Source organism: Dipodomys ordii, unplaced genomic scaffold (genome assembly GCF_000151885.1).
Source record: "Dipodomys ordii isolate 6190 unplaced genomic scaffold, Dord_2.0 Scaffold99, whole genome shotgun sequence".
Lineage (NCBI taxonomy): Eukaryota > Metazoa > Chordata > Mammalia > Rodentia > Heteromyidae > Dipodomys > Dipodomys ordii.
The window spans coordinates 7,573,710-7,589,174 of NW_012267315.1; the positions used below are offsets into that span (position 1 = coordinate 7,573,710).

General features: G+C 39.6%; 1 protein-coding gene across 1 annotated transcript in view; it reads right to left on the reverse strand.

Moving 5' to 3' along the window:
- The window catches only part of Sec23b (Sec23 homolog B (S. cerevisiae)), a 41,056-nt gene that overhangs the window by 12,260 nt on the left and 13,331 nt on the right, over positions 1–15,465 (reverse strand). Inside the window, 10 exon segments of the mRNA XM_013027113.1 lie at positions 907–1,060; positions 3,004–3,110; positions 4,071–4,160; positions 6,197–6,277; positions 8,077–8,200; positions 10,880–10,995; positions 11,290–11,448; positions 11,791–11,935; positions 14,204–14,289; positions 14,777–15,094. Coding sequence (XP_012882567.1) covers positions 907–1,060; positions 3,004–3,110; positions 4,071–4,160; positions 6,197–6,277; positions 8,077–8,200; positions 10,880–10,995; positions 11,290–11,448; positions 11,791–11,935; positions 14,204–14,289; positions 14,777–15,094 — 1,380 coding nt within the window.

Consider the following 15,465-nt stretch of genomic DNA (forward strand, 5'->3'; position numbering starts at 1 on the left):
GCTCAAGGCGAGCGCTCTACCACTTGAGCTACAGCGCCACTTCCGGTTTTCTGGTGGTTTATTGGAGATAGGAGTCTCACGGTCTTTCCTGCCCGGGCTGGCTTTGAACCATGATCCTCAAATCTCAGCCTCCTGAGTAGCTAGGATTACAGGCGTGAGCCACCAGCACCCGGCTCCATTTCTGGTTTTCTGTGGTTACTTGGAGATAAGTCTCATTGACTTTCCTGCCTGGGCTGGCTTTGAATCGTGATTCTCAGATCTCAGCCTCCTGAGTAGCTAGGATTACAGGTGTGAGTCACTGGCTCCCAACTCTTTCATCTTTAACAATAGTCTTTTCTCCCAGGAATCTCCCTGCTAGGGGGATGTTAAACATGAACACATGCCTATGCTACAACCCTGCTTGAGAATCATACTTAAGTCTAACCTCTCCCTAAAGACACATTGTAATGCTTCTTGCTTCCTCTCTCCTGCTTGGATCTGGCCTGATACATGAGGCATCTCTCACTATGCATGGATCCCAATTTCAAAAACACCTCCTAGATGCCGGGAGAAAATATAGGACTGCACAAATAAAAAATAAATAAATTTAAAAAAAAAGAAAATATAGGACTGTAACATTCACAAAATCACTAACGTAACTCAATTGTTACCAAATACCAAAATACTAATGCACCAAATAGTCCATACATTTTGTTTCTTTCCAACTATGATGTCAGCTCTTGAATAAATGCGCAGTTAACATTTGTTTGATAAACTCTCAGAATGTCCAGTGTTTGGCAGAAGATAAACAACTGATAAATACTTGCTAACTGACTATATAAAACAATAGGTTTAATTGACAATTTTTTTTTCTCAAAAGTAGAGCAGAGACCAACATTGAATCCAATGCTATTATTTTCAACTTACCAGTCTGATGAGTTGTCGGTCCAACCATCGGAGCACATCAGGCCCCTCCTCTGACTCTGCCCGGAACACACCTAGCCGTGCCATCAAAACTGCAGCAGCCTCTTGATCAAACGCAGCTTCTATATGCCTAAGCTGACTCTGTGCATCTGCCCAACTGACAATTCCAGAGTTAGTGCCAGGCATACGTTCAGAAGTGACTACAAGGCCAATCTCCACTTTGATAAACATAAACCTTATTTCTTTGCGAAGACAAAGAAATCTTATTTCTTTGTACTGTACTTATACTAAGGACACCTGGTGTACATTTTTAATTATCCATGGTGACATCTGAAGACTCTCAGCTCAAAAGAAAAATGATAAAGGAAAATTTCTCTACATCTACAAGATACAAAAGCAGAAACTCAAGAGACAAGCCTGAATATAATGTTCTTCCTTCTATGTCAAATTTAAAATTTACAAAATGACTTCCCAGAATTACCTGATAGACCAAGAATAAATACACACAACAAACATGATTATTATCTCCAGAATACATAAAGAATATCTGTAAATCAATGAACAAGTAAAATAAATAAGCTTTACAAAAACAAACAGAAGCTATCACAGAAAAGGTCTGTATGGTATAAACATGAAAAAGTACTCAACTCATTGCCCATGTAATTGCAACCCCTCATTACAGTATTTTCACAATAAAAAAAAAGAAAAGAAAAAATACTCAACTCAATTATAACATGGGGAAAGACAAATGGAAGTGAGATACTGATCTACACTGACATGTCAAAGAATAATAATGTTGATTGTTAATAAGGTGGTAGTACTCTTCTTACAGTACTGGGGAAGAGTACAAATAAAAAAGTAGCTGTGCCAGGCGCTGGTAACTCATGCCTGTAATCCTAGCTACTTGGGAGGCTGAGATCTGAGGATCCTGGTTGAAAGCCAGCCCAGGCAATTAACTACCAAGTAACCACCAGAAAACCAGAAGTAGCACTGTGGCTCAAGGAGTAGAATGCTTGCCTTGAGTGGAATTGCTCAGGGACAGTGCCCAGGCCCAGAGTTCAAGCCCCATAACCGACCAAAAAAAAAAAAAAAAGAATGTTGTTGTGTAGTATCCAAAATTTAATTTCTAGAAAGTAGCTACAATGAGACTAGAGCTGTAGCTGAGTGATAGAAGGCATACTATTGCATGCAAAAGGTCCTGGGTTTGATCTTTGGTGCCACAAAAGAGAGAGAGAGAAAGAGAAAAAGGAAGAGAAAAACAAAGAAAAAGAGAAAAGAAACAGAAATACCTCTGTGTATAAAGACCTAAAAATATGCAGCACTGTTATAAGGGCTTACAATGTTCTTTAACAGAGAAGTGATATATCCATGCGAACTATGAATTACTATGTAACTACTAAAATGAGTAATATAACTGGGCACTAGTGGTTCAAGCCTGTAATCCTAGCTACTCAGGAGGCTGATATCTAAGGATCAAAGATGAACACCACCCTAGGCAGGGAAGTCCATAAATTCTTATCACAATCAAAAATGGTAGAAGTGAAGGTATGGCTCCAGCCTCGAGCAAAAAAAAGTCAAGGGCAGCAACCAGACCCAATATTAGCACCAAAAAACAAACAAAAAAATAGAAAAAAGGCATAATATTTTCAAACATCCACATATGACTCGGACTATATAATAAACATAAATGCTGTACAAACAGCATTGCTATACTATATTGTTGCTATACTATATTGTTTAAAGAAAAATGGATAAGAAAAAATGTCTATATGCTCAGTACAGATAAGCTTTTAAAACATATTACCCATTCACAGATGATTAACTCCCTAAATGGAGAAACCACAGATACAGAAGATCTTCTGAATTTACATTCTACTTTAATGAGGATGGTTTACATATGGAATAAATGAGATAATAAAAAATAATATTCATTGAGCTATATCTTACTGAAAGGTATTCCTCTAAGACAAAGACTTAAACAATCACGTTGGATTGGTGAGAACCATCCAATAAAACCAGAAAAACCACCTCAAAGATGGTCAAACATCTTTTCATAGGAAAACTTTCAGTATTTCAAGGTGAAGAAAATGAGCTACTTACTTGCGGGCAATGGTGGTCACTCGAATGCGTTTCTGGGTGCTGGAATGTTGATACTGAGTGACAAACTGAATGGCTCCTCTGCCTCCCTGAGGGATTGGGGCATTGTGCTGCAGGGTGAGAGGCCACATACATGGTTACTGTCATAGGCATGATCCAAACATAGTCACAGAGCCTACGAGGCTTTTCTAAACACTTGTAGGGATAAGATGCTGGAAGCATTTTAAACCACACATTAAGGAGATTCATAACTCCACTGTATATAACTTTTACCTAAAAGAAAAGAGGGGGAAGAAAAGAAAGAAGAAGCAGACTTACTTATAAACTTCTGGGGTGGGAAGTATAGCCTCAATGGTAAGAGCACATATTTAGCAAACATGAGGTCTTGTGTTCAATGTCTAGTGAGGAAGAACCTGAACTTCAATTATCGATGAGTGCTGGAATGTTTAGGGATGAAATACACTGATGACTGCAAGTTGCTCTGAAATGCATCAAAAATAAGTTGGGGGCTGGGAAGATGGCTCAGTGGTAGAGCGCTTGCCTTGCATGCATGAGGCCCTGGGGTCGATTCCTCAGCACCACATAAGAAAAAAAAAGCCAGAAGTGGCACTGTGGCTCAAATGATAGAGCACTAGCCTTGAGCTGAAGAGCTGAGGGACACAGCCCAGGCCCAGAGTTCAGGCCCCACGACCGGACCAAAAAAAAAAAAAAATAAGTTGGACCAATAAACAAATGACAAAGTAAAATGTTAATTTTTGTGGGTTTACAGGTATTCACTATATCATTATTTAAATGTTTTGTATTTTGGAATTTTTCTTAAGGAAATATTAAGGAAAGATTTGGCACATTCAAAAAATTCAATATTATAATAGCTGGTAAAAGTAATAATTTCAATCTAAAACCGACTAATCCCTAGAAGAAATAAAAAAGACCATGCCAGACTACCATGCCAGACTAGCATCATGCCTGACCCAATAGTAGCAAGTTGTGAAGTAAGTAGCTAGAGAACACTGGTCTGTAAAAAACAGAGGACACTGTAACATGAAGACAGGTGAAGAAAGCTAGCGTACCTGATTGACAACTTCAAAGTAGATGCCAAGGGTAGATGTGGGGTCTAGGCCACAGATTTTCCACTGACTTGTGCCACCAACACCAAGTTCCTAGGGGTGGAAAGAGGAATGTAAATATACAAACAATCAAAACTCAAATCCTGTGATTAACTATCTATGAAAAGTACTGAATGAGCAGGGCAAGCCACTTAAATTTATCTCTTTCTAAATAAAAATTGGAAATATTTTTTTACTGAGAAACAGAACACCAAACAGCATAACATTTTCAATACTTTAAATTTGTCATATTTGTATTATGAATTATTTTCATTACAACATATATACATGAAATGCTACATAACAATGATATATAATGGTGTATAATTCAACAAAGAATCAAGCAAGTCAGGCAGGGAAGAAATACAGTAGGAAGAATAGTTACCTGCTTAGACTGAAAGTTTTATGAATTTCTTATTATTATTAGAACAAGAAATTGTGGGCTGGGAAGGTGGCTCAGGGGTTAAAGCGCTTGCCTTGCATGCATGAGGCCCTGGGTTCGATTCCTCAGCACCACATGAGCAAAAAGGAAAAAGCTGGAAGTGGTGCTATGGCTCAAGTGGTAGAGCACTAGCCTTGAGCTAAAGAGCTGAGGGACAGGACGCAGGCCCAGAGTTCAGGCCCCACAACCGGAACCAAAAAAAAAAAAAAAATAGTGTGATAGAGCCTGACACAATGACACATATCTCTAATCCTAGTACTCAGCAGGCTAAGGCAGGATCCTGCTATGTTGCTCCTGCTGATCATAAACTCTTGGGCTTAAGTGATCCTCCCATCTTAACTTCCCAAGTATCTGGAACTAATGGCATATGTCACTATGTCTGGCTTTGAAATACTAATTTCTAGTTCAACATTTTCATGTAAAAGCTACACATAAATTCTCAGTGAGAATGGAGGAGAATGTAGTAGCATGAAGGCTCCTTTTTCAATGATTTGTTGAATGGCACAAAGAGACAAAATACCAGGGTCACTTAAATGTGAATTTGAGTATTATTTTATAGAAAAGACGTTTTAAAAAAGACCTAGAATCCCCAACTGAAATTACTAGAGTTTTAAAACTACACTGTCTTCATAGAGGTGCTGGCCACTACACATTGCAACAGATCCCAAGCACATTTGTGCTTACCAAGTAAAGTGCTTATGCATTAAGAGAGTCATCCATGCCACCCTGAATCCACCTGCACTGCACAGTTCATTCTCACAAAGACAAAAATGAAGATGTGAAAGATGACATCTCCCATAGGCCTCTCCAGTGAGCTAGGCCCTGTTTAATTCTACCTTGTTTAGTTCTCCTAATATTGTTGGAAAATAGGTACTTTGTTATCCTCACTTGCCAAGTATAACATTAAATCATACAGCCATTAAGTTCTTTAGCCAGGCCACACAGATATCAAGTGGTAGACTTGTGCCCTGCATCTATACTGTCTGTTCAGTCCACTTACCTAGTGAGGAAGACAATGAGGGAAGGACCTGATTGTATAACTATCACTGGACCACTTGGGAGAACTCATTAGACAAAACTGCAGACCCCTTGGCAGATATAGCATAATTGGAGGGCGTGGGTCACCAGCAAAGCCACCATCCCAAGTTATGACTGAACTTTGTTCTCATAAACTCACCATGTGATACCAGAGAACACAGATGTCTGCATCTGTATTTCATCTGTTGCTCAACCAACTCTGGGTGTGGTCCCTGTTATATTAGGTTCATTAGCTAAGAATGAGACAAGTTGTCACCTCAACGGTTACCAAACACAAAAGATTTATTCTAAAATATTTTGTTGAATGTTTGTGGCACAGTGGTATAGCAAATCATGTACAGGTTATCGAGTAAAGAGTAACTGGGATACAGCTTTTCCATGTTATCTCTTTCTCTGAGAAAGATTTCAACATACTGTCTCTGTCTTTCTGGTCCTTCAGACAGATACATACAGAGGACAGATGATGCCTATGCCTCAGATTTGTGGTCATCAATGAAGGCTACCCTATCCCCGCTCACTGGATACACCTAACAGCTGATACACTATAAGGTCAGTGACTCCTCTTATAAGCTTAACTATACAGCAGTGAAGATGATGGAATTTTCCTTACATTTTCTGATACACATGGTCCTTTTACATTCAGAGAGACACAGGGACCAATGGCTCCTGCAATCTTCAATTCCCGTGAAGTCTAAAACAAATTACAAAAGAGTATAAAGTTAAAAATGACTGGGGAGGAAAGGGATGGTAGGGGAAAAACAAAGGAGGAAATAACTATTCTATACCTTACTCATGTAACTGTAACCCCTCTGTACAGTATCTTTACAATAAATAACATATTTTTTTAAAAAGTTAAAAATGACTGAGATCTTCCAGGTACCAATGGCTCACACCTTGTAACCCCAACTACTCAGGAGGCTGAGATCTAAGGATTGTGGTTTGAAACTAGCTGGGGCAGGAAATTCCATGAGATTCGTATCTCCAACAAACTACTTCAAAAATAAAGCTGGAGGTGTCTCTGTGGTTCAAGTGGTAAAGTGCTAGCCTTGAGCAAAAGAAGCTCAGGGACAGCGGCCCAGGCTCAGAGTTCAAGTACCAGGACTAGAAAACAACAACAACAACACTGAGAGCTATCCTGCTCTCGAGAGTCACAATAAAAAACGTCAAGGAAAATCTTTTAATGTTATTCTAACAAAAGAAAAATCTCACATTGATTACAGCATCCAACTACTCACCCATCCTATATATTGACTAAAATGTTAGTGAAATCTATCCTTCAAAGCTGCAGCAAGGGGCTGGGAAGGTAGCTGAGTGGTAGAGCGCTTGCCTTGCATGCCTGAAGCCCTGGGTTCGATTTCTCAGTACCACATAAGCAGAAAAAGCCAGAAGTGGTGCTGTGGCTCAAGTGATAGAACGCTAGCCTTGAGCTGAAGAGCTGAGGGACAGCGCCCAGGCCCAGAGTTCAGGCCCCACGACCAGACCCAAAAAAAAAACACAAAGCTGCAGCAAGGGCTGGGAATGTGGCTTAGTGGTAGAGTGCTTGCCTAGTATGCATGAAGCCCAAGGTTCAATTCCTCAGTACCACATACACAGAAAAAGCTGGTAGGGGCACTGTGGCTCTACCACTTGAGCAAAAGCTCAGGGACAGTGCCCAGACCCTGATTTCAAGGCCCAGGACCAGCACCAAAACAAAAACAAAAACAAAATTTAATTTATGAACCCCAACATAATGACAAGACCAACAGATTTTCTAATCTAAATTCACTTCAACAAAATGCACTCTTCTTCATCTTAAAAAAAAACTAATTTAAGAATGTTGTTAATGGAGGGGGTAACAATGCTCAACAGGAAGTGTACTCATTACCTTGCTCATGTAACTGTAACCCTCTGTATAGTATCTTTACAATAAAAAATTAAAAAAAAAAGAATGTTGTCTAACAGTTAACTTCACCTCTAATTCTCTAATTATCATTTCTAATACTCCTTTTTTAATGTTTTCTCAATGACTTAGAGTCCACTATCAGGGGCTGAGTTCTGCACAGAAAAACCAAAATGTACAATGCTATCTACTTCAGAACATTCTGGTTAGTCTTCAGATAGAAGTAAACATAAACACAGATGATCAGTGTGGTGACACACACTAATGATAGATGTTGGCCTGTGTGTGGCTTCCTGTCAAGACACAATAGTGCATCTAACAAATTCCCCCATCACCCTTTCTCAACTTCTGTCTGTCCTAAAGCAGAGTGGAGTAGGGCCTGCAGGGGAACCACCAGCTTCTTGTGTAGAATGTTAATAAATATACAGGCTATCCTTGAAAAGTAAAGGGACAAGGTAAATAGTACAATCCATGATAGCCTTCTGTTGGGATCCTTTTAAAAACTGGCCTTTAGGTGCCTGTGTGAAAGAGGCTAAGACTATCAGAAAGTACAAAATGAGAAAGGAAAGCAAAACAACATTAATTCCATTCATGTTTTAAGTGTATCACACCTTTACTTCCAAAGTAGCACCAAATGCCATGCGGAAATCTCCATTAAAATCTTTACTAAAAATTCTTTGGAATGTCTGCTTAAAGAGAGAAGTGTTGAAAGAATCTCCCATCACCATGTGGCCTCTAAAAAAATAAAAAAGGATGTTAGGATGACCACAAGCCCATTCATATGCTCCCTCAGTATATAAACAAGAAAAAAAAAACAAACCTGAAAATATACCATCACTACTAACTTAAATGGAAAACAGCATGTTTAGCTTATAAATTTTCCAAACACTAAACATACAATATAAATAACCGCTTCATATTTTGATGACTACACTAATTACACAAAGCTACAGGTTAAAATCTCATAGAATTATACATGTTCACATGTAAAGAAGGATAAAAAAGCCAAGTGTCAATGGCTCAAGCCTGTAATCCTTACCATCTCAGGAAGCTGAGATATGAGGATAAAGGTTCAAAGCCACACCAGGCAGAAAAAGCCATTAAACCCCTAACTCCAAATAACCACCAAAAAGGTGGAAGTAGATCTGTGGCTCAAGTGGTATAGTGCCAGGCTTAAGTAAAAAAGCTAAGTGAGATAGCACAGGCCCCAGCACCAAAAAAAAAAAAAAGTTGGCAAACTCTTATAAAGGTATAATTTACTAAAGTGGGCCAATTCCAACTTTCTAATGTTGACACTGTACTATATTTGTGTAAGAAGAGTATGAATGAACCTATCTGCTCTCTTATCTCATTGGCAATTTCTACAAATCTCTATTTCTGACAAAAAAAATGGATGAAAAAAATGCAGAGTATGTTGACACATGCACATAATCACAGCAACTCAGTAGGTCAGTAGACTGAATTGTGAGTTTGAGAATAATTACTCTATATAGAAAGATCCTGACCCCCCCTCAAAAAAAAGTACCCTTCAATCAATAAACTCATCAGTTTAAATTTGTCAATGTAACATTCTGATACACATATACATGAACATGTGCTACTGTGGGTATGGCACACATATATATAAATATATATATGTGTCTACTGTAGAAATGACTGCTTATGGCTGGCAAGGAAAAAAATCCCCCACATTTGGGATTATAACAGTGACCTGTGGATTTGTATGCAGAAAGAGAAACTGAGTTTTAGTTGAGCTTCCCTCTAAATGACCAGCTATGTACATCTCCAGATCCCAAACAAGCTCATCTTAAGTTCTCATACAAACTTCTTTATCTTTTATTTCAGTCATACTGAAATATTTGTGACCTAAATGTTACATATGTCGAGAGTCAAATATATACCAATAAGACTGATGGAAATAATGGCTCCTCTCCATAGAAACCACACACACACACACACACACACACACACACACACACACACCACGACACATAATTTCAGGACACTCACAAATACTCTAAAGTTTCTCGAAGAATCCATAGAAACCACAACACCTCACACACACACACACACACACACACACACACACACACACACACACACACCACGACACATAATTTCAGGACACTCACAAATACTCTAAAGTTTCTCGAAGAATTCTCCAAATCAAGAACTCCTATGGGGCCCTGGCAGGAGTCCCTCTTATTTAGTGTACCTCATTAATATAAGTGCCAGTAGAGACTCTAATTCCATCAAGCACATTGGTTGCTCCCCAGCATAGCTTCAAGAAATTCAGGCCTACCTTCCACCCCCTCTATGAGGACAAGTAATATCAGCTAGTCATAAGCCCAGTTCAGAGTTCTATGCCTGTGCTTGTGTTTCTGAAACTATTCCTTCCATGTATGTGAATTACTGGGACTTGTGCAATTGAAGGTTTTGATTCAGTAGGTTAAAAGGCTACACTTCCAATGAGCTCACAGGTGAGGCTAATGCTAAACGGAATTCAAGCACTGCTCCCTGTTAGAATCACTGAAGGAACTTTAAAAATGTCTGATGCCTACTCTAGGCATGGTACACACAACTATAATCCAGCACTTCAGGGGGTTAGGCAAGAGAATCACCAAGTTTGAGATCAGTCTTGGGTATATAAAGAAACCTTGTCTCAAAAAAGAAAAACAAAACACAAATAACAACAACAAAAAGCCTGGGTCAAATGCTAAATTAAACCAGAATTTCTGAGACAAGACTCAAAGCACAAGTTTTAAAGTTCTTGGTTAGCTTGACTTTAGATCAGAGCCTGACATCCATATTTCTTACTCTTTCACAGGCATCTGAATCTCCTTGACAGCTGCATACCAGAGCTTCTGACTCTGGTCTGGGACAAGACCAGAGAAGAATATTCATAATCAGTTCCCCTGAACTTCTAAGGCTCCTGCTAGGCTTCCTTGCATGCTGAGAACCACAGTTTTACATTTGGACTTGTGGGTACAATACAAAGATAGGCTCTGGGTCAGTGCTTGCTATAGTCTCACATGACACTTAGTGTTAATCACAAAGTATGGTCACTCCACCAAGCCAAGTTTTTCTAATTGCTCTGACACTCATACTCTACCTTCTTCCCTTATCTCAAGGAAGTACCTTGCTAAAAGCGAAGTACTCTATGTTTGTTTTTTCTTTTTTGGCCTTGTCTGCATACAAGCTTCTGAGAAGGAAATAAAGTTATTTGATATAACTTGTTTGCACCAACACTTGAAACCTCCTGTTCATCACTGCTTCTTCCTCCAAGAGACCCACATACCCTCCCCAGGCAGTCAATGAAAGCTCCTAGGTTGGCCCTGTCAACTCTTAGGAATCTATCACTCATTTCTTTCCTTGAAATAACTCAGATTTCCCAAGTGTTCACTGTCAACATACCCAGTAAGATTTGGACAACACTTCATCTCCAAAAGTCCAGTTTGATCAAGGGCACAGGCATAAATATCAATACAGTGACCATTTGCAGCAGTTCTATTAGCAAGCATCTCATAGTGCTGTGAAGAGAAAAAAAACTATCTTTAGGAAACAGTAACTTTATTCTCAAAGTATGCTTTAACATACCAAAGGAAGCAATCAAATAAAGAAATATGGAGATCATATTCTTTAAAATATCCAAATAAATTAGGAAATTAGCTATTAAATCCCAAACCCTTTACTGCCTCAGGGACAATAATTCAATAGTATTATGGAAGACTCAATCTTCAAGAGCATATGGCCTCAACAAAGTAGCTTTCACTCCAGAGAATTCTAAAACTAGCACTGGATAGCTCATATCCAGGAGTACCTACTTTGGTTGCCTTTTTCATGAACCGTGCATTGTCTTTCTCAATGTCATGCCAGGAACGAATAGGAATCTTTAATTCATCTCCAACCACCATGCCAGGTCCCTGGGTTGGAGGCCCTCCAGTAAATAGCATGATTCTGGCTCCTGTGTTTGGGAAAGTGACCTGAAACAATAAATAGCATTTTAGAAGAACAAAGCCCCATCCCTTAGGGTAGTTTCCATTTCGGGATAAATATACTCCAAATATGAATTCTCTTGTACTTCCAGCTCCTCTTTATCTGCTTACTACTAATGATATTGCAGAATACAGATAATATAAAAAAGCAGCATATATTCTCTCCGTCTGTGAGAAAAAGTGGGAAGTGTGTGTGCTTCCTACTGCTTTAACTTTCCTGATACAAGTCAGCTGACTTATGCCACAAAAGAGTTCCAAACAGAGGCAAGAAATAAAATTTCTAAGAACAAGTCTGTAAAATCTGAGAGGTCCCTGTAAATTACAAATTACCTCCAACAAGCCAACAGCAATGGACAAGGCAACACCAGTGGATCGCAAAGGCCTCTTCCCCTGAGTTACTGGCCATGGGTCCCTCTGCAGCTCCCCAAGAAGATCAGTGAGGTTCATGTCAATCTTGTGAACAGGCTGCAAAAATCTGCATGATTTTAAATAGACCTATCAATCATGGTTTAATAAAGTACCGCAGTCTTCAACCCCGTGTGCCGCATAGCTAACTACTCTTCAGATAATTATTCCAAATAGAAAAAGCCTGCAGCATTTTTTTCTAAATTATCTCTAAGTATAAACATTAAGAAATTCAAAATACTTTTATTGAAGCATAGATTTTAAAACTTAACACTTAGTGACTTTTAAATGTAGCATGAGAGAAAATCAAGTTGAAAAAAAAAAACAAATCATCAGGCAACAGTGGCTCACGCCTATAATCCTACCTATCCAGGAAGCTGAGATCAGAGGATCTTAGTTCACAGCCAGCCCAAGGGGGAAACTGTGAGACTCTTTAATTAACCACCAAAAAAGGCTGGAAGTGAGGCTATGTCTCGAGTGATAAAACACTAGAGCCTTGAGCAAAAAAGCTCAGGGATAGTACCTAGACCCTGAGTTCAAACCCCAAAACCAGCACACCAGTGATCCTAAGGTCATGCCTATAATATGAACCCAGTTCACCTAAGTCCATTTATATGGACAATCTTCCCTTCTTTTCTTTTTTCCTTCCTTCTTTCCTTCCTTCCTTCCTTGTTTCTTTTCTTTCTTCCCAATCCTGGGGTTTGAACTCTGGGCATTGGCACTGTCTCTGAGCTTCTTTTGCTCAAAGTTAGCACTCTACCACTTGAGCCACAGCACCACTTCCAGCTTTTTCTGTGTATGTGGTACTGAAGAATCAAACCTAGGGCTTCTTGAATGCTAAGCAAGCACTCTACCACTAAGCCACATTCCTGGCTCTCTTCTTTCTTTCTTTTTTTTTTTTTTTTAACCATAAGGCAAGCAGCTTCTTCTACCATGCACTCCCCACCAGGATGTGCCCCAGGCCTAAAGGCAACATTTCTTTTTTTTTTGGGGGGGGGTTGGTCGTGGAGCTTGAACTCTGGGCCTGGCACTGTCCCTGAGCTCTTCAGCTCAAGGGAAGCACTTTATCACTTGAGCCACAGAACCACTTATGATTTTCTGAGTGGTTTGTTGGAGATAAGAGTTTCACGGATGTTCCTGCCCAGGATGTCTTTGAATCGGGATCCTCAGATCTCAGTCTCCTGAGTAGCTAGGATTACAGGCGTGAGCCACTGGTGCCCAGCTTTCATCTTTCTTAAACTTCAGTTTGTATGACTCTTGATCCTTGGCAGTAATAAAGAAACATTTGGGTTTGGGCTGGGAAGGTGGCTCAGTAGTAGAGTGCTTGCCTTGCATGCCTGAGGCTCTGGGTTCGATTCCTCAGCACCACATAAGCAAAAAGAAAAAAGCCAGAAGTGGCGCTGTGGCTCAAGTAGTAGAGCGCTAGCCTTGAGCTGAAGAGCTGAGGGATAGCACCCAGGCCCAGAGTTCAGGCTCCACGACCGGACCAAAAAAAAAAAAGAAACATCTGGTTTCTTACCAGAGTAAGAGACTACGCTCAGCATATCAAAGGATACATTTTACTGAGACTTCTATAAGCCTAGCATGGTGCAGCCCTGGGCATTCAATGTGTTGAATGCAGCAGTGAATATCTGCTCAAAGGTCTACTTGAGGGTATTCCAAAGAGGTTTGTTCAGTTTTTCCAGTTTTACTTAAGGATCAAGAAGCCATGTATGTGTTCAATCATGAGGAAGGGAATGATTGAGTACAATAATCTTCAAACCTATTAGATGAAAGTATGAACTGAGTTATTTCATTCCTGTAATCCTAGTATGCAGGAGGCTAGGATTACACGATTGCTAGTTTATGGACAGTTCTAAGATACAAAGACTATCTCCAAAAAGCACAAAAAACAACCAAAAAAATATTATTCACAAACATGTTCATTTCTTTTTTTCCATTAATAATAAGAAACCAGAGTTCTAAATGAACTAAGCAACCCAAAGACAGCGATGGGAAGGGAGGAATGAGAAAGAAAGGGGAACAGCTAAGCAAAAGGAAAGAAATGTAAATATCACCTGATATGGAAAAAATAATTGTATTGTCAAAGCTCATAGAATTCACAAACTTTATAGACCATGATAACAACAATTTGCCTTGTGAAGGTTAAGTATCTACTTAAGTATCATTATTCCACAACACTGTGAAATATGTGAAATTTATGTAATCACCTAATCTCAATTTAAAAAAAAAAGAAAAGGAAGAAAGAAACCAGAGTTCTAATACTTTCTTCTCTTACTCCCAAGGGCTAAGCTCCAGCCCACTACAGCACACACAATACTATTTGTCAGTATCTCACCTGCTGAAAACAAAAGGGTGTTCCTGAGGTTGAGCTGGTCTTGCTTGCTGTATAGGCATAGCTGGTTTGGTGAGGCCAAGCATATCCTAAAAAAAATAGAAAGATTCATTTCCCATAACACTAAAATTTAATGACTGAAAATATTTTTTTGACTGGTCCTGGGACTTGAACTCAAGAGCCTCGGCACTGTCCCTGAGCCTCTTTGTGCTCAAGTCTAGTGCTCTACAACTTGAGCCATAGTATCCCCTTCTGGCTTTTTCTGAGTAGTTTATTGGAGATAAGAGTCTCACAGACTCTCCTGCCTGAGCTGGCTTTGAACTGCAATCCTCAGATCTCAGCCTCCTGAGTAGCTAGGATTACAGGTGTGAGCCAGTGGCACCCAGCTTGGATTTTTTTGTTTGTTTTTTTTTGTTTTGTTTTTTGTCAGTCATGGGGCTTGAACTCTGAGTCTGGACGCTGTCCCTCAGCTCTTCTGCTCAAAGTGAGCACTCTACCACTTGAGCCACACTGCCACTACTGGAATTTTTAAGAAATGTCTTTGCTCCTGCTTCTTTCTGTGCAATAGATACAAACCTGAATTTGCTTTGCAGTTAAATCCTTGGTTCCTCGGAAGACGTAACTTTTGGAGATTCCTTCACAGCTTAGTTCATGAACCTGCACCATTCTCCCAAAAGTGATGAGACCCACCAGAGCATCTGGAGGAAGGAGACTCAGGGACATCTGCAAAGACTCTTTGAGGGCTTGAAGGTCATCTTCCTCCAGGCATATGTCAACCACATAGAGAAATATCAGAGGGGACCGAGCACCACGCTTTAGACAAAAATAAAATAAAATAACATAATGATCAGTATACAATTTTCAAAGCAAGTTAGGTATGAAAATAGTCTCTATCTACATTTCCCAGGGGATAAGATCTATATAAATTTCTACTTGCTTCCTTAAATGTCTATTAAAACAATCAGAACCTACCAACTCTTCAAAGCCAACTCTTCAAATCCAACAACACATTCAACTATTTTGGATATACACATTGTGCCAGGTATTGTTCCAGATCTCAGGATACATCAGTAAACAGAACAAAGATTCCTGCCTTCCCCAATAAGCAAACTTTCTAAGGGAGGTTGGGGGGCAGCAATAGCCATAGGTGGAGACAGGGAGCAGGATCAAGCATTAAAGTGGGATCCAGGAGAAAGAGAATTCCAGCTTGAGGAAAAACTAAGGCAAAGGCCCTCAAGCAGACATGCTCCGGGCATGCTGGAGGA